Source organism: Rhipicephalus microplus, chromosome 2, assembly GCF_043290135.1.
Source record: "Rhipicephalus microplus isolate Deutch F79 chromosome 2, USDA_Rmic, whole genome shotgun sequence".
Lineage (NCBI taxonomy): Eukaryota > Metazoa > Arthropoda > Arachnida > Ixodida > Ixodidae > Rhipicephalus > Rhipicephalus microplus.
In genome coordinates, this window is record NC_134701.1 from 167552848 (window position 1) to 167576012 (window position 23165).

General features: G+C 43.0%; 1 protein-coding gene across 1 annotated transcript; it reads left to right on the top strand.

The window, feature by feature from the left end:
• The first annotated feature begins 458 nt into the window (after positions 1–458).
• On the top strand, positions 459–23163 carry LOC119169669 (SCY1-like protein 2). Its single transcript, XM_075887071.1, has 16 exons — positions 459–868; positions 1041–1208; positions 1996–2153; positions 4083–4227; positions 4552–4701; positions 5436–5651; positions 5709–5828; positions 7122–7247; positions 8598–8774; positions 10165–10287; positions 11361–11474; positions 14249–14381; positions 15222–15441; positions 16074–16146; positions 16289–16381; positions 22048–23163. Exons 1-16 carry the CDS (start codon positions 740–742, stop codon positions 22669–22671), a joined length of 2769 nt encoding a protein of 922 aa, XP_075743186.1. The 5' UTR covers positions 459–739; the 3' UTR covers positions 22672–23163.
• Positions 23164–23165: the final 2 nt, after the last annotated feature.

The following is a 23165-nucleotide window of genomic DNA, read 5'->3' on the forward strand; positions in this document are numbered from 1 at the left end:
TGCAAAGGTTCTTTCGGTTCTTTATTCTATGTGCCAGCTGCCTCTCCGTAAACGATGTCCTAGCCGCAGTGACGTAGCCTACGCAGTTTCCTGTCTGCGATCTCCGTGTGCGTGCATTTGGGCGATTCCTTGTCGAAATCCTCGTGTCCATTCTTCGTCTCATGCTCGCTGGGCCCGCTCAAGCTTCCTGATGTGCTACGCACTTCGGGCAGCAGACTCTGGCTCGTAGCGCGGTCGTCGTCATCTGTGCTGTCAGCAGCCGAGCATTTTGGTAGACGCCCCGGCAACTGTGCGTCCCGGCAACTGCAGCAGCTGCCGCGTTAAATATTATTCAACATCGAAAACGATGCTGCAGCCCAGCCAGCGTAGATAGCGCCCAATAAGGCTAGCGCCCAACGATTGCGCTCTACAGAGAAACCAGTAAGCTTACATCTCAATAATTCTCGCAACCGCAAATTGCAAGTGTACCACTGCCAGCGCAGCAGCTCACTCACCATGCCGTTGCCTAAACACGATCACCTTCATTTGCCGTTAACTGTATTGCAAATAAATGTGCGATAATCCTCGATCGCGCAGCGCCATGCCAACACATGTGCCGGAATACGGTACCACATTCTCACAGAGTACCTCATGCTTAGCAATGACAAGTCGCCTATGGAGGAGGATACAACTTCATTAAAAGCGATTTCATAGGTTTCGAGCTGGCCGCTTGTCTGCGGCGACCTCTTGTGCCCACGCAATGACTGCTTTCTGCAGTTTTTCGTCGGGGGATTGTATTAAGGTCTCCCATGTCGTTTCGGAGGGAGCTGGCAGAAGCTCTCTGGATGGGAGAACGCCCTCGCATTCCCGAGACTGCCGGTTTGAGAAGGTAGCTTCGAGTTGTAAAACCTTCGTTTTCAGGGTGTTAAATATGAGCAAAAACCTAGCCTGTTAGTATGACATTGTCGATTGCCTCGATTTCGTTACCGAGAGAGCATTTCTTGCACGATGTTTGTTTATCCTCAGTGAAATTATACATATCGTGTTTCCTGTGATCACAGCTCAGGATGGATGTGTTCAACCGACTGAGGTCCACGGTCTCGAACCTGAGTACCGTTCTACCGGGCAACCCGGTCACAAGGGAGTACGAAATCATCAAACATGTGGGAAGCGCAGGACCTGGTCTTCTGTGGAAAATATTCCAAGCCACAAAGCGAAGCACCAAGGAGGTATTGGCTTGTCCATTATCTGCAGTATCACTAAAACGCGCATTTTATACACTTACTGAGACGATGAGTAGGCTTGTGTGAATGCTAATTTTTGAGAAAAGTGCCTGAAACCAATTGTATGAATTGTCAAATGCTTTCTGAACGTTGAACAGCGGTTCCTACATTTAATGCATGGAACAACATTCATGCCCCCTACTGTTCACAATTTTAGCATTCAAAGCACAAATTAAGAATCAGGAACAAATCAGATTTTTTTTTTTCATGTACAGTACTCATCAGAGAATGTATCACGTTGTTTCATAAGTAGTAAAACTTGGCTGCCTTCTGTGAAGCAGCCTGCAGTGCCACATAAGCTGTCTTATTTTATGCCCATCCTATGCTTGTTGGTATTAAATTTATTTTACTTTCATATCAGTTCTCGATGCACTTGACATTTAAAAATATTAGTGACCTGTTAAAACTTTACAAAATGTCCAATATAATAGAACAATATTCAATTTAATGTTCACATGCGCCTACACATAAGCCTTCTGATATATCCAATTAAAATATAATTGGCAGTTTTCAAAAAAGATGCGCAGAGATAGCGCTCCTTGCATCCGTATGCTGTTTTACCCAAGCAGATGGTGTATGATGCATGGGCAGTGGTGCAAATGCTAACGCAAAGCTTTGTGTACCCTATTCTGAAACTGCCTAATAGGTGGTGCCTCGCACAATGATAAACTGCATCAGTATGCTGACCTTTGTGCCGAAGGCAAGCTAACGTGCTGGTTTTTAATTTCAACAGGAGGCAGCTGTGTTTGTCCTGGAGAAGAAGCAGCTTGACCGCTACTCCAAGAGGGACAGGGAACACGTAATGGAACTTCTGAAGCAAGGAGTGGCGCAGCTAACACGACTCCGTCATCCCAGCATTCTCACTGTTCAGCATCCAATGGAAGAATCAAGGTGACCATTTGTACTCACAGCTTGCCGAGCGAGTTGGCTCATAGTAATCGGAAGAAGAAACCAGCAAATTCACCAACTGAGCACTACAGGACCTTACAGTCAATTACTGTAAGGTCCTGCTTTAGGGGATGCGCTCTTGACATCGCTGAGGCTGCCAATGGAGCAGCTTTAGATTTTGCGTCTCTCGGCATCCCAAGGGACTCCTGTGTCTGCAGAGCCCTACCCTGCTTTCATTTGTTTGTTAACTGGCTGGGTTCTTCTGTACTCCAAAGTCTGAAGCTTACCATATTGCTGTGCAGGCAGCACAGTGAAAGCCGGCATTTGATCTCGATCTGTTAGTGTCCAGAAGAAGCACAGCTGAAGCTGCTAATTGTACAAAGTGGCATACATTGATACTCGTGAAGAGCTCTATTGATTCTGTTCCTTGAAAGGGCACCACAGAAATATTTGAATGTAGTAAAGAAGTGTGCTTGATCTGTAGGCAGTGCTGCAGACTTCATGTTGCAGGAAGCTTGTGCTCTTTCTCACAAAAAAAAAAAGCTCCTTTTTTTTTCTTCCACGATATTTAAAGCTTCAATATGTGGACTTTATGACACATGTGCCTTTGCCCATCGACGTCTGCCATATGTCGGTTCTTTATGACTGTGAGTTACGCCAGAGCAAAAGCTTCTGATGCAAGTCCTTCTGGGCTTCTCAGGAAATTGTTATTGGTAGTTAACAAACCCAATAAATCTTGTCAGTGGTTCTTTATCAGTCTTAGAGAAAAGCAAGGATGGGAGTAACAAGCAGGGCGTGGCTGCATTTGAGAAGAAACGGTTTAGAAGAAACAGTGAATTGACGGGGAGAGTATACCTGAAACCTTTTCCTCGAAATCTAATACATTATTCTTCTCTCCAAAAGAAACTGCGATCATTCCAGCTAAAAGCTTTGACATTAACTTGCTGACACTGCTAAGCTTAGAGTCACAGGCTCAATTTCCAGTCATGGCGACTGCATTTCATGCAAAATGTATGTAAATGCTGTAAGAGCACCTGCATACTTATTCTTAATGAAAGCCAGCCAACAATTTCATTAGTTTTTGTTAATAGAGTGTCTAATGAAGAAACGAACATGTTAAATTTACACTTCTTTCCTTCTGCATACTTATTGTCTGATAAACTAAGAAGTCAGGATAGGCCCAGCACAAACGACCAAAGCCTGGCAGCTGATAGTCTCTGGACCAAAGAAATAATCTCGTTCATGCAGTCAGCTCTGTTCTGCGGGGTCACTGGCCGTCCTTCTAATGGCACCATTCAGGAGCGCACACTCATTCGGGCAGGCTTCTGTGCATCCACCTTTGAGCTGGAAACGCTGCGGATTTCAATAGTTGTATTCAAGTATAGGTGTAACTCTGTGTAACTCGAGTGATAAAACTTGATCTGCAGTCCCCCACTGCTGTGTGCATCATAATTGTTTTGTGATATTTTGGCTTGTAAAACCACAGAAATTAATTTGTTAGTTTCGTACATGTATCACCGGGGCATTTGTTATTAGAGTGGAGCCATAATATGGATAGAATTTCTTGAGTAAGATTGGCTACCTTATGAACCTTGCTTAAATGAGCCGATTGTGGTAAGGTTGATCCTTAGTGCCCTCGATCACGAATTAAATTGAGCTGTGTGACATTGTGTAAAGAAAAAAAGTTTTTCCAGGACTTCTTTGAATGCCATGGCACGGATAACTGGGTTAACATCTTTGGTTTGCTCAGGCGTGCATGCTAGATGCAGGGTTACTGAGCGGACAATTAGGTTTTAAATGAATTTGCCGTTCCATGGTTCTTTAGCATTCTCTGCTGTATATCAGGATGAGAAACTTGAAAATATCGAGTAATGCTTGTTACAAAGTTTTACATAAAACTTAGCTGTCTGTGTTTGTTCTGTCTGTGTGCAGGGAAAGTCTGGCGTTTGCAACAGAGCCAGCATTTTGTAGTTTAGCCAATATACTTGGCGAGACTGAGAACATGCCTGTTCCGCCTCCACCAGAGCTCAAGGACTATCAGTTGTTTGACGTCGAAATCAAGTATGGGTTCTTACAGGTGCGTTGCAGAAGAGTAACCTTGGTTTGTTGATGCTGTGGCACTCATAAACATGCTCAGTTATGCAAACCGCTTTGGTTTTTGGTGGTGTATAAGTGCTAGTATTTTGATGAAGGTCAGCTTTTTAATGTACAGAACTTTATTCTGTTAATGGCTTCAGTTGTGTGCAAGTTTTACCCAATGCAGTGTGAGCAATCCAGGCAAGCGTTCCTTTTCTTTCTTTTTGTTAGGCACAGTTTTGTTGTCTTTTCAATATTTCTTAAAGGCTGTGTGATGGAGATAGTTAATTAATACCCATTCATTATGATTCCTTTATGCTTTCAGGTGTCTGAAGGGTTGGCCTTCCTCCACAATGATGTGAAACGCCTCCACCGTAATCTCTGCCCCCAGGCGATAGTGGTAAACAAGAAAGGTGCTTGGAAGATTGCTGGATTTGACTTCAGCATTGGTGCCAACAATCCACAGGATCCTCAGGTCTGCCATTGCGTGAGATTTTTCCTATATTGATAGGTGCACTGCTTGAACGCTCTCACTGGGCAGAAGAGTGTGCAAACTACACTGCTGAAGGAAGACAGGAAGGAATATGTATTGAGTCATGTTGACGGAAGCTTGCTGCGTGTAAAGGTGGCCATTTGAGTCGGCTATTGTTTTAGACGAATCTGTTATTGCATACAAAACAAGAACGACTTGAAAATGGCAGCTGACTAATTAGTTTGGCGAGTGTATGCATCTTTTGATCAACGTACACAATGTGGATCACAAGTAACAGTGAAGGACGGGACGATTGCATGCTGTTACAGCATGCAATGATGTCAAGCTGTAGTAAGGCAGCTATGAAGAATATAAATGTAATGTGTTGTAACCCTTGCCGTTTGTATTTTTCTTGTAACTGCCCCTTTTCACTTGTACTGTTCCATTTTCCCCAAAGGTTTTAATGTGGGCTAAACTATGCATACCTCATGTTGCAGTCTTAGAAGTCATTCTTAGTTTGTTCAAAGTCATGTTGCAGTCTTAGAAGTCATTCTTAGTTTGTTCAAAGTGTTTATCTGAATATGGTCATGTTTGTTGTCAAACGGGTATTGTATACCTGTCTGCTCCAGTGTCTGTGTCTTTTCTGGGGGCAGGTAAGTAAAGCATCACACAAAAGCATAGCATAAAACGAAGCATCTTGGTAGAAGTTTGTCGACATGTCATCGCTTCACGTGCAGCCTTCCTACCGGAGCCTGAACCTAGAGCCAGACCTCCCGCCCTTGGCTCAGCCAAACTTGAACTACCTGGCCCCCGAGTGCGTCTTGGCGGACTCCAACGACACCGCGAGCGACATGTTCAGCCTCGGCATCCTCGTCTATGCCGTCTACAACAAGGGCAGCACTCTGTACGACGCCAACAGCAGCGTGGCATCACTGAAGCAGTGCATTAACAAGGCGAGCCAATTATATCGCGTGTCTGGGGTCACGTGTTAACGATGCCACTCCCTGCAGCATTTAAAGCATTTGTCGACGGGGAGGTTGAATGCCCTGCCTGAAGATGCCAAGGAGCATGTGAGGATGCTCCTGAGCGTGACACCAGATATCAGGCCAGATGCGCACCAGTTCTCCAAGGTGAGCGACCCAGCTTTCACATTATTCTATCGTTCGCGCTCCGTTATTTACAGTCCAAATGTTTTTGTGAAAATGGAGGCTTGAAGCATGGAGTGGGAAATCGTTGAAAAGGGAACTTCACTGACACCAATGTTTCGGCATGAGGGCTTGTCTGAGCAGGATGAAGACATGGCCACTTCATCTTGATGTAGACAGTGTTACATTTTGCTTCTTATTCTCATGTTTTCACTGATTATAGTTGTGCGAATGTTGCCATGATTCCATAGCAGGAATGTTAAGCTAGTCAGCCATCATCAGCAAATATGGGCCACTTATGATGTTGAAAGACATATGACCAGACAGAGAGGAACAAAGAACTGGGCAGTAAGCTTCTTCGTTCTTTTATATTGAAACATAACTCGTGGGATGCTCAGATGTATGAGATCAGCACAGAAAAAAAGGTAAAAGTGGTTTTCTACAGCTCGATTTCACACACGTTGATTACTCTGTCAATTTACTGAGAAACTGATAGCCAGTTGAACATATACTGCCATGTGGTGTGCACTTATGCATTATATTAGCACTGGTTATTAACACGATAGCGTTGAAAGAGCTTCTATAGCAGAAATGTTGGCGTCGGTGTCGTTGTTTGTGAGCGAAAAATCATGATCTTATGCGTCACCGAAAAATCGAGAACGATGCAAATAAAATAAATAAATGATATAGAACCCTGGAGCAAAGTGGGGACCGAACCAGAGTTGTTCGGGTCCGAGTCAAGATTGAATCTGGGTAGTTTGCGTGGCAAGCAAATGTTCTACTACCTGGCCATGCCTCTGCTTGTGAATGCAGTGAAAAGAACTTCCTCTGCTTGAAAAGGCAGTGAAAGTAGCTTTCATGTTTCCCAAACACACGCGTCCTGTATACATGCTTCACAATGCAACACGAAATACTGCAGTAATAATGCGTGGTACAAGCGTATTGCAAAAGAGTTTCAGAATATGTGATTATCATAATAGCTTGTGGTTGAAAGCCGGTACCCCATTACAAAAGGCACACACGCAACTGCACCTATTCCCTTAAAGCCAGGTTATGGGTGCATAGCAAATTCAGAATGGTTTCATGCACCAAATGTTTGAAGTACGCACTAGGAACAGGATGTCGCTATTGCGTTCAACTCCTGGAGGCGAAGCTTTAAGGTCCCTGAATTTTTTTGTTACAAAACCATGTTTGCCTGTAGCTGCAGCAGAGCTCTTTCACTTATTCTGTATCAGTTTGTGATATGTCGCACATTGGTGATGTGCCCTCTGTTCACAGCTGAAATTCCTGGAAGACGTGGGCGTCAAGACGCTCCAGTATTTGGACTCCCTCTACCAGTGGGACAACCTGCAGAAATCCCACGTCTACAAAGGGCTGCCCCAAGTGCTGGCACAAATGCCAAAGGTGAGGGGACAAAGTGGGTGAGCTGCTGCTTTTTTTTTTTTTTTTGAAACTTATCAAGGGAGGCAATTTGTGTAGTGAAGTAACTGTTTTTAGACTTTTAACAACAAACTGCAAAACAGCAGCACACTATGAGACTAGTGTAAAAAACCATGCACAAGCTAGGATGAATGGAGGGAGGCAAGGGTTGTTCCATGGATTTCAGGAGCTTAAGTGAGGAGTACAGTAAAACTTTGATTATACCTTTCCCGGTTTGCAATGATCGGCATTTTGCGACAAATCTGTTTGTTCCTGGAAAAGTCGGCATAAAAATAATGTATTAAACACCTTGGTTATAAGACGCAGTGCAAAATATGAACTTGCGTTCCCCCAGGTTGACAATCGGAAAACTAAGGAGTGAGACAGATGTCTTCTTAGAATGTAAAATTTATTCTGGAAATTCATGCGCTTTACATATGCGTCGATCGCATGCATACATATCTGGGGTCGTTCTATCCACATATAGTAGCTTCAGCCAGCCAAAAAGCTGGTATTTTCAGGTTTTCGATCTATGGAAGCCTTTCTTAGTCGACATACAGCTGACCTGCTGCCTGTGTCACGCTCGCAGTCACGGGCTTGCGCATGCATAAGGGCGCGACGCAGCTGGTTTTATCGTGCAAAATTACTTTCACTTGGCGTCAATGTTCATAGTAACAGCAGGACATCACTAGTTGCACTTCACAAGGCAACAAATTACAATTCGCACGGCTCAGTTGCGCACAAAGGCATTTTACGCAATCTCGTAGTTTGTCGCCACTATGTCATGGCAATGACACTGTGTCTGAGTCTTCTGACGGGAGGTTGTTCCCAACGAGGTGTCAGTTATGCACAAGAAATTTTCGCACTTATGGATAGGATTCTATTTTTTTAAAGTTGAGAATGAATATTCGCTTGCACATCTTTCAACTAAGTAATGCTGCCATTAGCTGCCACTGGCAAGAATAATTTAATCTACCATCCTTGCAGAGGCACAAAAGTCGTGCCGTGGCTATAGGCCGCCTTAATAATCAGGGAGTCTGTACCTGTTTTATGGGCAAGGCTGAGTGTCGGTGCCTATAATCTTAGTTTTTTTATTATACGACAGTTTTGTGTAGTCCCCTGAAAGTCGTATAATCGTGGTTTCATATATGTGAATATGCAAATCAGAGGAAACAGACTATGGGCTGCTGTTAGCTAGCACAGAAATGAGTAAGTCATAAGAACAGCAAGATTAAACAATGAAGTTGGCAAACTAAGAGATTTATGGTTAACATATTTTTAATAAAAGTGGATTTAAGCAGCAAAGTGTTCACTTTGTTGTGGCCTCATTTCCAGCGTGTGGCCTTGCACCGCGTCCTGCCGTGCCTAGTGAAGGAGTATGCCAATCCGGACATGGTGCCGTTCGTGTTACCAAGCGTACTGCTTATTGCCGAGCAGGCCACCAAAGAAGAGTTCTGCGCCGTCATCCTGCCGGACCTGATACCAATATTTAGGCTGAGGGAACCTGTCCAGGTATGCGATGCATTCAGAGCATAGTTGAACCTTCGCTGTATTCTGGAAGGCAGTGCATATAGTCTTTTCCTGCTTTGGCTTTGTGAAGCCGTGCACGATGCGGAACACTATAGGCGAAACTTTGCATCCATCCAGATGATCACAGTAGCCTTGTAGTGACCTCACTATGTTTGCCTCATGTCCAGAGATCATATAGCTGCACATAATGTCGCCTCTAAAACGAGGGCATCCCGTTATGAATGGTGATGATTCAGAGGGTTATGCAACCTGCAGTCTCCAAGGCCATATCTTTATGGGGATCTATTACTTGCTTTTAGTACCAAGCCCACAACAAAAAAAGAGTGCCACACTCCTGAAAAAATAGGGCCTAGGTAAAGTTAAGTCATGCCAAAATGTAGCTCTGGATAGTTATAACTGGTTTTTATTATCAATGATAATAATATGAAATTGTTCATCATCAGCAATCTTATCTTCTTTCACCATCTACAAACTACAGTTTACCAATTTACAAATAAGGCATGTTATTTTATGATAGGGGTACAACATCTTAGTGAAATTACACTCTGAGCTCTAATATTTTTACTAGGTTAGACAGTTAATAATTGCCGTTCATTTTACTTGAGACATCCAAAGCAGTTTCAGCCTTGAAGAAAAATTCACTTGTTGAAGCATCGGCTTGAGTACACACTATATTTATGAATGCTTCATCTATTTTACAACATTGTTGCAACACAACTTCAGATGTTGCAGGTTATTGCAGTGACATGCTAAAATACTACCCACCTGAGTATTGAAAGATATCATCAAGCACAACGCTAGTGTCATTGTGCTTGATAACTATGAGTTAGGAAATTTTGAAGTTTACCTTGCACTTATTTGTTGCCTGCAACGATATTCTTATTGGTAGGGCAGAATATCTAAGTTTCTTTGGTTAACTGAAAACATAGAGTTACTTTGCATCCTAGATAATATAATGTTGTTGATTTTTACTCAGCTCCCAGAACTTCGTGCTTAATGCTATTGTGGACTTGCAAATTTGGTCACAGGCAAAGTTCGCTGTTTCGTTTTCACACCACTAAGAAACAGGAAAGCAGGCTATTTATTACAGCTGCTAATTGAACCACACAATCTGTCTTTCATTGTTGAAGCTACAACTTTTAAAGTAATTGCAGTATCACTGTTTTCTTAGGCTACTGTGTAAAAAAAATGTGCTCGAGTCTAATCGAATGAGCATCTGCATAATAAAAAAAGAAATTGCAAATGTAACTAATGAGTTGAAATATCATTGTGTTTTCTTTCTCTTTCAGCGAAAAGTAAGCTGCATTTTTACCGCTATTGGCAGAATTGTTGATAGGGGACGTTATACGTGAAAAAATGTGTTTTATTTCAGGTATTATTGATCTTCATGCAAAAAATGGAGCTCCTCTTGACGAAGTGCCCTCCCGATGACATCAAGAACCACATTCTGCCAATGATATATGGTTCACTCGAATCAGATGCCCAGCAAATCCAGGTAGGTATAAGACAGAAAAAGGACTTTATTTTAACGTGATAGTGTTAGTTCGTTTCGCAGACATGTTGAGGTCGGCGTCGTTGGTTGTGAACGAAAAATCGAGAAAGATGCAAACAAAAAAATCCTTAGGGCCAGTTGGGGATCGAACCTGGGTTCTATGCGTGGCAAGCAGATGTTCTACCACACAGCCATGCCTCTGCTTGTAAATAAAGCGAAAATGAGTTCCTCTGCTTGCAAATGCAGTGAAAGTTACTTTTGTGCTTTACAAACACACGCGCCCTGTATAGATGCTTCACAACACAACATGAAGCATTGCCGTAATAATGAGTAATACAAGCGTGCATTGCCATGGGGCGTCAAAACATGGGATTATCGGAATGATTTCATAGTTTAAAGCCAGTCGCCCACTACAAAAGGCACACACGCTACTGCACCATCAAAGCCACGTAGTGGGTGCATAGCAAGTTCGGAAAGATGTCATACACTAAGTCTTCGAAGTACGCACTAGGAACAGAATATCGCTGTCACGTTCAACTCTTACAGGCGAAGCTTAAGAGCCCCTAAATTTTTTTGACAGTTGAAATGCAGAACAATCATAAGAGTACAACTCTTAAAAGCAAAACGCTCGGCTAGGCATGTCTCAGATCCAGGAGTACGCAGTGGAATGATTATGATTGCCAAAAATATAGGCGCTGCATGTAGTATTGTCATGTGGGTTCTACCAACCTACACCATAGTACATACAGATTTCATATTGAAGGTTTCATTGAAATATTACCAACTTCTTAAATATTGGGACTGCCACACTACCATATAGCATAAAACTAGAGCACTTAGTATCTTCTGGCAATAACACGATACAACATTTGATACCAGCTGCTAACAGAAATGTTTATGTTGAGTTCCTTATGGTGAGTGGTTCTTTTCTGCCCTCGATCTCAAAGGTCTGATGGGCACTGTTTGCCCGGCATTTGCAGTTTGCTTATGTGTGCATCTTTCAGCTCTTTTGTAAACGAGTCACCAAAATTAGTGGCCAACTCTTCCCTTCGTCCTTCCTTTGCCACCTTTTTCAGGAACTCTGCCTGAACATCATCCCGGACTTTGCACACCTAGTAGACTACCCGTCAATGAAGAATGCCCTGCTGCCAAGGATTAAGAGGCTGTGCCTTCAGACCAGTTTCCTGTCGGTGAGAAGGCTGCTTTGAATTTGATGCAACTCGCAGCATGCATCATCTCGGGTCACTATGCCTGGCTCGCAGCCAGAGACACTAGCTACTGTTTGCTAATATCAGGCTGCAGACATGACTGCCATAAATGCACCACCACACACGCAAAGTCAACTGACACTTGTGCTAAAAAAAGCGCTGCAAAAATTGAGTGGTTCTTTCTTTTTTATTAATTGTAGAGTAGATTTAGTAAGCGGTACTAAAATTCATTTTATTACCATAGTAGCTACATTTCCCACATTAAGCTTTACAATATTGAAATTCTCAAGAATGTTCCATGCTTCAACCTTTAATGTGAAGCTCCACGACCATTACAGAGCAGTGTGTAAAATAATACTAGTGTGTTGGGCAGCTGTAAATACTCGTATCCGTAAAGCTACTCTGTATTCACGAAGTACCAGCCCATCGCCTGCCTTGTACTTGTCTGTTCATCTATCTTGCACCTATAGTTTGCTGGTGTTTGTTCAAAAAGTGAAAATTTTACCTTAATTTTCCTTTTAAACAGTGAACCCACAATTGTGCATTTCAAAGAGAACCATTTTTGTTATTCATGAGAATAAAGTGAAGAAAGGTGGCAAGCAGATCTGATTTGTTATGCTGATATCATAGTTGAAGTTGATTTTGGCAATTGAGCTGTATGTCTTACTTTACGAGTTACAAAACTTGATAGGGGCTCGTTATTGTTGCAAGGTTAATTGATTTTGAGATTAGTTGTCAGAATTTTTGCTCAAGCATAATCACCATTCTATGCCATAAAGCTATTGGTTTATTTTTTAATATTCAAATAAGCACACAAAATTTTTTTTGAAATCACTACATGTTATCTTACCAACAGCTTTTACGAAAAGCTAAGTATAAAAACCTGTATGTATGATGTGTAAAGAGGTATGAGCAGCTTTATGGCAATCATAAATGTTTCAGGGTCTAATTAAAAAAAAAACAGAATTGGTATATTTTTATCCGTAGTAAAATGGTGCAGAGATGACTGACAGCAACGGCATAAAAAAATGAACACTTAGAAAGTGAAGCTTAAGAAAATAGAGCTCAAAGCTAAGAAATTGAAACTTGAAAGGGAGCTGGTTTTATTTTTCATTGAAAAAATGCAGCGTTGTGGCTACATTGATCTCCCATCTCTGCTTCTTATGGTGATGCTAAAATGGCAGCACTATGCCTAGAAAAGGTCTTTTCTAAAGCCCACTTTTTTTAGTTTTTCATGACAACACACAAGTGCTTTTTTCTTAACATCTACTGCTTATTTTGTTCTATCACCATGATTAGATAATCTGAAGATCGAAAGAAAAATGAAAAATTGAATGTTCCGACCGAATTTACCATTCTTTTGCTACGTCCCCTCTTGGAAGGGCCACTCACCAGGTTAGACAATTTTGAGCTGTCTAGGGCAATGCATAGATGAGATAATCATGATCACGTCTGCCAAAATTGGCACCGCTACACGCCGCGGAAATGGGTCAAATTTCAAGATGAACGCTGCTCTCCCTTCCTTTTTCGGGTGCGCGCCAAGAGAATGAGGGCATGACATGCACGTATAAACGGCCCTACGTACAAGGCAATGCAGTGACGTTAATCTTCTACGTAGACGGCTGTGCTCTGAAGTTGCCAACAGTGGCACGTGACATGGTGAAAATTATTTATCATGACATGCATAGTTTATGAATTTGTTGCTTGAAGAGATTAATAAATCTCTAAATAAATAATGAGATGCAATAAAGGAATGTGAGCGTTCTTTTTTTTTTTTTTCCCCCGCAAATTGCAACGAGATGCGAGGCTAATGAGCCAGCGTTTCGCATGCGTCCGTGTCCCCACAGTTCCGTGGTCAGTGCATCGAGCAAACGACAGCTCTGGAACGCTCCTACGCGTCCGCGCACTCATTGTGCTCATCTATTCTAGTGCCTTCTCTGTCTATTCTACCCGGTCTAAGCCAGCGTTTCCAAACCATCTTGCAGAAACAGGCAGTAGACCTAAAAAAAATGCCGGTAAAAAAAAAAACGCTCGCGTGCTCGGGGGTTGGACTTGTTCGGGCACGTCATGCGCACGTGACTTCTTGGTCGTATGCTAGAGAGAGCAAGGAAGAGATTTGGCTTGCGAAGGCTACGCGGAGTGGCGGCAAGGGTTTGGAGCTCGCCGCCTCTCATCCTCGTTTCGCATGGCTTCAAAAAAACAGTTTTCTAGGCTCATAATGAACAGATTAAAAAAATTTTGTGGCAAAATGTTCCTCATCGAACACCCAACAACTTCCACGGTCTAAAATTGGGTATGGGGCCTGGTGAGTGGCCCTTTAACACTAGAGTTGTCTTGGACGAGATCAGTCTAGATAGATCTGGTATTTTGTTTTGGTGTCCCTTTAATACACTCATACCTTATTATAACGAAGTCCCACCTGCCACGAAAATACTTTGTTAATCCAAATATTTGTTATAAACATATATTTGTAGCACTGTATCTATGGCAGAGCTATTGTCTATTTACTTTGTTATAACAAATAATTCGTTATATCTGGGTTCGTTATATCGGAGTTTGAGTGGAACACTAACATATATTAAATTGTGCAGCCAGATGCGATGTCACGGTGAGTACAAGGCGGGCACAAGAGAGTAGCGTATTTCACAGCCCGTATTACTGGTCCATGCAGTTACGGACATGTCTAGCCTAGCGAGTTAAATTGGCTGCAAAACAAAAAATCATCAAGCAGTTGTGCCATCTTTCCCTCAATTTAGGTGCGCGTCAACTGTCTGGTGTGTCTGGGAAAGCTGCTTGAGCACCTGGACAAGTGGTTGGTCCTGGATGAAATCCTCCCCGTGCTACCTGAAATACGGTCAAAAGAGCCTGCTGTCCTCATGGGAATACTCGGTCGGTCTTTCCCTTTGTGTTCTGTGTAGCCTAATTGATTGGTTCCTGAAGGGACCCAGCGAATGTGTTTCACTTGGCGGGAATTTTGTTTCTCGAGAAAGATGTTTAATGATGCAGCATTGTACATCGTACAACCTCTTTCAGATTTAGGGCCACTGAAACAGCATACATATTTGCACGGATGGAAAACTCGCATATTTTATTGTACTTGTGGCATTGCTGCACACAGTTAAAGCCATACCGTGGTTTTTAACGCAGTTATACACATGGTTAATGTTCCCAGCGCTGTTCATTGCGACTTTGACTGAGATATACACGCGAACCTCATTATAACAAACTTGCATCTTACATAAAAATAAGTTTGCTATATCCGAAAATTTGTTATAAAGGTTTATTCTTAACACTAAATCTATTGTGAGGCTATTTTTCATTTACTTCGTTATAACCGATATTTCGTTATATCCATCAAGGTTTGAGTGTATGTGCTATGTGTTGCCTACTAGCCAATAAAAATTCAAGATTAAATCTGCCACAGAAAGCACCCCCATCACCACAAATGCCACAAACTTGGGCTTGTTCCAGCATTGAGCATTGCCACTCTCTTAACATGCTCGCATAGTCAGTCGACCTTTTTCAATGCTGCGACGTGTTACTTGGCATGTTACTTCATTCGTATGAATCGGCTGTCTTTCTTACTGCGTGGTAGGTATGGATGAGAAAAGCCCCTTAATATGACTGCACTGCTGCGCACTACAACATTTGTTCCACTTGAGTTCAAGAGGCCTCGCACAGTGCCCTGGAAATTCGAAACAGAAGAAATGTCGGCTGGCCACTTTGCAGGCATCTACAAGCTGGCCATGAGCCACAAGAAGCTGGGTCTCACCAAGGACGTGATGGCATGCAAGGTCATCCCGTTCCTCATGCCTCTGACCATCGAAAACGGGCTGACGCTTAACCAGTTCCAAGCCATCATGGGCGTGGTCAAGGAGATGATTGCTGCCGTCGAGACGGAGCACAGGGCCAAGCTGGAGCAGCTCAACTCCATCAAGCAGGAGCAGAGGTTTGTTTCACCCTAAAGCAGCTGCGAGTGATTGCGTACAACTACACGCGTGAAACGACACGGCATATGATTACACAACACGTGTACTCTCAAACCTCATTATAGCACAGTTACATCTTACACGAAAATAGCTTCATTATAACCAAAATTTTATTATAAAGATGTATTCCTAACACTATATTGCAAGACTATTCTTAATTTAGTTCGTTATAATGGATATCTCATATCCAGGTTCGTTATATAGAGGTTTAAGTGTATAGTGCAGTGAAGTCAATTAGAAATTCTGAGAAATAACTTTGTGGTTAATTAGTACTGTATGCATTTTTACTTGCAATTTATTTTAATAACATTGTTCGATGGAGCACCTTCGTAGACTCTTAAGGTTGTTTTTAGGAACCAAGAACTGAAGTTTGATTTGTTTGCTATATGACCCCAATTATGCTTTCATTTAGATGTATTGTTAAATGCTCACAAAAGACATTGACTTTTTTGATGTCGGGACAGGGAGAATACAGCGACATTATTAGTCACTTTAGAGGCTTTCTTCAAAGAATTTCTATTTGCCTGTGTGTCAGGGGGTGTTTGGCAAACTTGAATATTATCCTTCCCTCTCCCTTTTTTTTTCTTGACAGTGCTGCAATGGAAATGACTAATCCCAACGAAATTGTTCCTGGTCTCACACTGTCAAACAAAGCAAACTCTACGGTATGTAAAAAAAGTGTGTTTGTGTTCGTTACTATATGTTTTATGGATAAAAGGAGGCGGTTGTGACAGATGTGGCAAGATGATGCAGCACAATTCGTAGTTTTGAAATAATATGTTAATGGGTCTGCTTTCTTTTTCTTAGACGAGTAACGTCTACGATGACCTGGGAATTTCCAACTTCTCAGCACCTTCTCCAAATGCCAATGCTAGTAAGTCACCAACACAGAAACTTAAGGTAAGTGCTGCCAGTAACTTTTGTTACTCTGTGACCCAAAAAAGACACTTGCAAGTTGCATGGCTGCATTTTCCTAAATCATTGATTGACGGCACAATGTAAATGATTTGGTTATATTGTTCTGTGGTACTCATCTGGTATATATACCGTATTTACTTGTGTAATGAACCCACCTTTTGTTTTTTTTTTTTTGAGGAAATTTGACACCGAATTGGGGGAAGGGTTCATTACGTGGAAGAAAAAAAAAAAGTCACGGAGTTATAACAGCGAAAATTCGCGTGACTGCTTTGCTTGTTTTGGCATGAGAAATGCATGACATATTTTTTGTAGCCACAAGCTCTTTCTGTTTCCTCCTGTAATGAAAGCGTACGAATCGATGCCAAAGTGTCGCCCAGCCACTCAGTTTCCATGCTACAGTGCATGCCGTTCATAACTCGCCGTGTAGCTAGCGTACCGGCCGAACACGCCCTGTGCAGCAAGTGTGCCAAAAAAGTTCACAATGACAAACCCGAGAACGATAACGCAGCGTCGGATGGCGGCACACAAACCTTGCGGTAGACGTTGCGGGTGCAGGATGCGCCGTCGTCGCGGTTGCGCTTTGCATGGTCTCCGGGATGGCGGGCGCACAGCATGTTTCTATGCCGCGCACCCACAATATTGGAGGCCACGCGCTTTGTTTTTGTGCCGCTGCGCTTGCGTTTCTCCTCCATTTGACATATGGCACTTTGGCGCAAAAGGCGCGACTTTCAAATTTTGATTAACATCATCCGCACTCGCGCTGCTCGCTACTGTTTAGCATGGTTGCAAAACTATGTCTGGACTTTGATTGCGTTGTTATTTTGTGATATAATGGCTTGATTTAACATTTTTTCGATGGTCAATTGCACTGGCTATCATACCGAAATAAAATAAACTGATAAATTTTAAAAAAGATTTTTTTTTCTAAGGACCAAGATGAGGGATGGGTTCATTATGCGAGTGGATTCAATACGCGAGTAAATACGGTGCATATATATCCCTGAAAATTTATGCAGAGCACACCAAACCCTAGTCATGTTTAAAAAATATGCCGACGCACTTTATGACAATATTATCAAATTCTGACTATCGCATGTTGTATGTCTCACTATTTTTTGTGCTGTCGTTATAGGCAACATCAGTTGACCAACTCCTAAAGCAGCATAGCTGGGCAAGAAAATCAAATCAGAAAATGGTAGATTGGTTTGTTAAACGTCAGGTCAGGCAGTTTCTAACTTTCTGTTTATTAACTATTACTGTTTTTCCACCCCCTAATCTTCTCGCAAACGCATATAGTAATATTCAGCCACGTACAGTTGCTTAAAGGCAACAGGGCAGGGATGATGGTGGTGGCTGCGCGATAATGAACCTGTTGCTTGTGGCAGCACAAGCGATAGCCACCTTGTCTGCTTATCACTGTCATGAACCGCCGCAAGAGAAGCATGGCGTTTGTATGTGGAACGTTACAGAGCACTGCAATTACAGTGGGCAAATGTGGTTGTCGCCCACTTTTATTTTTGTATTTCACGGGTACTTGCAGCAAGCAGCAGAACACTAATACTAATAATTACTAAATGGAAGGTTGGAAACTGTCTAACCGGATGTTTTGTCCACTGATCTACAACTTTCCAACTGTAACCTTTCCTAGCTTTGTTGCTTTAAACAGGGCGCACACAGGTCCTTGAAATCCTGGAAAACCTTTGAAATTGAAAAATTTTGTTTTCAAAGCCTTGAATGTCCTGAAATTTCGTTCGACGGAATTTTCACAGGGTCTGATTGTGACTAGCAATTCACGCATAAGCAATTCAATTTTCATTGCTTATAGCGTTTTGTGACCCGGCGATTTCGAAATCAGGCATGGTTGAACCGTCTGTATAAGACAGGCGAGATCGAGGCATACGCGCTTGCTTTTACTTTGGTTGGCTAGAAGCCGTAAGCTGATGGCCACAATGAGGCTGCAACATGTTGAACTCTCCGGAAAAAAAGCAAACTTGTGCGAATGCGATTGTTGCAGTAGACTACTATTAGTGTTTGAAAAGTTTTCTTTTGGCTTCGCTTTCAGTGGTATCCCTCAGAAAACTGCTAAAAAAAACAATAGAGCACACACTCTCACTAGCTTCAGCTGCTAGCCTAGCTCAATCCAACAATTTGTGAAAAACTGTGAAGGTGAAGACTGATGAACTTGATATCATTAAGATGCAAATGGAAAAAATACTGGAAGACCGACTTGCCCCAAGCTTAAGAACATCTAGTCTAGTGAAAATACGCAATAAGTGAACTGAAATTTTTTTATTTTGCGCAATGAACTTTACAGTGAACTACAATCGTGCTTCCTAAATTTTTTGAAAGGTCCTTGAAAATTCCTTAAATTTTTCTCTTGGAAACCTGTACGAACCCTGTTTAAATGTTATTTATGTTTTCTAATTAAGCAATTCAACAAAACTAGAAATATTGTGACTTTATTCCATGCAATACTTTGCGATGTGCGCTTGGTTGCCTGCCATAAAGTACATTGGCTCATTTTTAAGCTCGTCATATTTCACTGGTGCACCCTGTATATACTAATTGCAAGCCATGATGGTAATGTGGTCCAAGGAACATTGAACAATTGCTAAACGTTTATATGTATCATGAAGAGCTTGTGCCTTTGCCATGTTACATTTTACAGCTTAAAATTCAAGATGGGAGCTGACAGATGGAAACACGTAGTGGGGTAATGAGGGTGAACAGTGGAAGTGCCTCAGACAGGCTGGCCGATGTTTCGAGGACGTATCTTGTCAAAGGCACCTTGTCATCCTTGACATGTTAGTATTAAGGGGGTTAGTAGTGAATGACAAAGCTAGGTCCTTCTATTGAAACGTCGGCCAGCCTGTCTCAGGCACTTTACTGTTAACCCTGATTATTTTTACAGCTTGACTTACACAGCTTATTGGTTCTCTTGACATTTTCAACCCCACACAACTTAGTTGACCGTACATCACTCAAAGTGTTCTCTGGCCTCACAAGAACTTTGTGTACATATGTAATTATAGTGCCCTTCTGCAAAGAACTCTCGCAAGCAGATGAAGCAAGCAGATGGCCCCTTCGTGAAGCAAGGGACCTCCGTTGCACATTCATTGTGTGATGAACTTATTGTGGTTCTGGCTATGTATAATTTTAGGGTTTAGTTTTTAGGAATGTCTATTGTTTTAAGCAAGCAGTCCTCAGGCGTATGGTGTCCTTCTTTGCCACAAGAACATTGTGCAGCTGCTCATGTGCGTTGTTTTTGGTCGGAGCTGCCCTCTCTTCTAACACCTCATTAAGATATTTTCAAAATTATTTTCCTGTAAGACTTCTAATGAAGCTATAAAACTTGCATTAGTAATGGCGTCAATTGAGTCCAAATTTATATTCTTGAAAAATAAAAAAAATTTCTTGCAAGTGTTTAGCAGATACCACGCTTCTCGGAAGACAGACGAAAAAGAGCATAGTGAATGCCGGCCTACTACCTAAAAGTTTATTATTAATGCCCTAGTGGGTATCAAGCAAGTGTGCTTGCAGTAGTTAACAAATGAGTGTTTTAAAAGGCTCTAAAAGGCCGCTCTTCCAGCTTTCGCTGTGACTGTGCTAGGCCTTCCGCGCAAGCCTGGCGTTTTTAAATACGATAGCCTTTTTTGAGGACTTTCGACACCAAAAAATTGGTAGATGCCACGTACATCAATTATATGCGAAGCACGAATAAGAAAGGCTCATATGTTGCTTTAAAATCGGCACAATGTTACGAAGTGAAGGTAAATGATGCCGTACATGACTTTCGTGTCATGATTATCATATTTGGATGTGTCGTTTACCTTCGTCATCTATTCATGCCTCGTGATACCAAATTTAGTATATGTAGAGCTAGCGAAACGGCCGCGAGCACGCTAATAGCGTAGTATGTTGTCATGTTCTTACATGATACGCGTGCCAGTATTATCACGTTTGCCCCAGTCATATTTCGTCATTCATTGACGTTGCATAACAACAAATTCGGTATATGTGGAGCTAGCAAAACGGCCGCGAGTGCATCATGAAGGGCCGAATTATATACTCCAATATAGCGTTGACACACTTGCACGCTGGGCACAGCGACGCTACGTTCGCTAAACGCAGGCACTCTGATGCGGCCGCCTGACGCCAGGCGCAATCGACGCGACCCGCGTCCGTAGGCGCGGCCTGACGGCAACCGGCGCGAAATTCGCGCCTATGCATTATCCAGACAACACTGCGTGACGTAGGGACGTCGTACGCACTGAAACACGCATGCGTCAAAGCAACACAGTATGGCACGTGCCTGCGAGTATATGGAAGGACCGGTGCCTGGCATGACAACGCCGGTTAGCACGCACATCGCATCTCGTCGAAATGTATTTGCACCTTGACTGTGGCATGTAGTCACGTTCTCACATGACACGCACCTCATGATTATCATGTTTGCACCAGTCACGTACCTTCGTCATCCATTGACGTCACGTAATACCAAATTGGGCATACTTGAAGCTAGCAAAATGGCCGCGAGCGCATCAAGAGTGTGGTATGTATTCATGTTGTTGCATGACACGCGTGCTGTGAACATCATGTTTGGCTGTGTCACTTACCTATGTCGTCCCTTTGCGTCGCGTAATACCAAGTTTGGTACACGTGAAGGTAGCGATACGGCTGCGAGGGCATCGTGAGCGTAGCATGTAATCATGTTGTTACATGACACACATCTCATGTTTATAACGTTTGCACCAGTCACATACCTTCGTCAACCATTCACGTACCGTAATACCATATTTGGTATATGTGACGCTAGCGAAACGGCCGCGAGCGCAGAATGAGCGTGGCATGTAGTCATGTTGTTACATGACACGCATGTCATGATTTTCATGTTAGGGTCTGTCGCTTGTGTTCTCCATGCAATTATGTCATACCCTACCAGTTTTGCAACATGCCATGTGAACGAAACCACCGCAAGAGCTGCATGACCATCAAATGTAAATCATGACATTCACCACATATCATGATTTTCATGTCGTTACTAGTCAGATATGTTCTTCATACACTCATGTTATGCCATACCAAGTTTTGTATCGATACCATTATCGAAATGGCCAGGAGAGCTAAATGTCATAGGCAGCTAGATAGATAGATAGATAGATACGCTCAAAGTCGCCGAAGTTCGCTAAGAAATGCTTCGCATTTAAAATGTGTGTCGCCTGCTACAAAATGTGACTCACTTGAGAGGAAGTCCAGGCAGCCTGGTGCAATGCAGCCAGAGACGTGCAAGCATTTACATATTATAATTATTTGATCTGCATACACAGATACACGAGGACACAGAGAAAAGAGGGGAGAGAGCAAGCTGGCAACTGCCACCTGGAGGGGCACAATGCCTGATAATCCCTTGGGAGGAGGGAAGAGATACTTATGAGGAAACAAAACGCACTAGTTGCTACTGCATCTGTGACAAGTAAACATGGATGCACACACTATAACAGCCAAATATTTGGATGCAGGTATGCGCTGGTTCCTTTTGAGGTGTAATTGACCACAGACAGGACTTGTTAAGTGCATGAACTTACTTTGCACATTCTTCTGCAATTCTGTTCACACGTTCTTATGGTCTGCTTTCTTCTATATTTCAGCAACAGTCCCTTTCAATGGAGGAAAAGCAGAGGCTGGCCCGCGAGCAAGAGTTCCAGCAACGCATACAGACGCAGCCTTCACTGATCCCGGCCAAACCCGCTCCTACACGGCCAGCGCACGAGCCAAAAGACTTGACGTCCACGCTGATCAACTCCAACCTGGCCTCCCTGAACATCCGGAGCCCAACGGGATCCAACCCCTTCGGCGGTTCGCCCGGCTTCGGATCGTCTCCCAACTACGCATCCTCACCTGCCGGTGACTATTCCTCGGCCGGAATATCTCCGACAATGCCTCAGTGGGGGTTCCAGGGCACCCAACAGGCAGCTGCGTCACCGATGGCAATGCCCACGCGGTTTTCGATGCCACCACAGCCGCTGAATAGACAGCCGCAGCAGCAGCAACAACAAATGAACACGTCTGCCTTTGACAACTTGCTTCCTCGTCTGAGCTCGGGGCCTCCGATGGGTGCACCGCGACCTACGCTCAGCCAAATGGCACCACCACCCACAAACAACTTCGGCAACTTTGTCAGTGTGCAACCACCGGTGCGGAATTCCACTCCTTCCTTGGCCACACCCGTCAAGCCCTTGTCCAAAAGTGAAATGGACGACTTGCTCAGCTGAGTTGTCGGAAAGAACTTTTGCCACATTGTGGGGACTGGACATCGCTGGTATTGATAGAGCAGATCGCTAAGGATTGCAGCCTGAACCAAGTGTTTGTGCCAGTAAACCGGTGTAAATGATGCAGTGGCCTTGAAGCACCGCTTGTTTGTGCACAGCGGCTATTTGAAGACATTATGTTCACGTGCTGTTTATTGCCAAGCCTCCTCACTGCACTTCCAAGTGTGCTACCACCTTGTGACACTTGGCTTGGTGTGTTGTGTTTTGTGTTGGGCACAGCATCAGCGAAGCAAGATGCACAGAGGGAAGGAACACTATCGCCATGCATTCTGTGAGCGTAAGCTTTGCGGGTGAGCACAACAGACACGTACAATGCAGCTCACGATTCACAAGCAGTTCTAAAATGAATTGAGACTCGATCCTGTGCTATATCTGTCTGAATTTACAGTACTTTAATTTTTAGATATGTAAATTAAAGAGAAAAATATGACAAAACA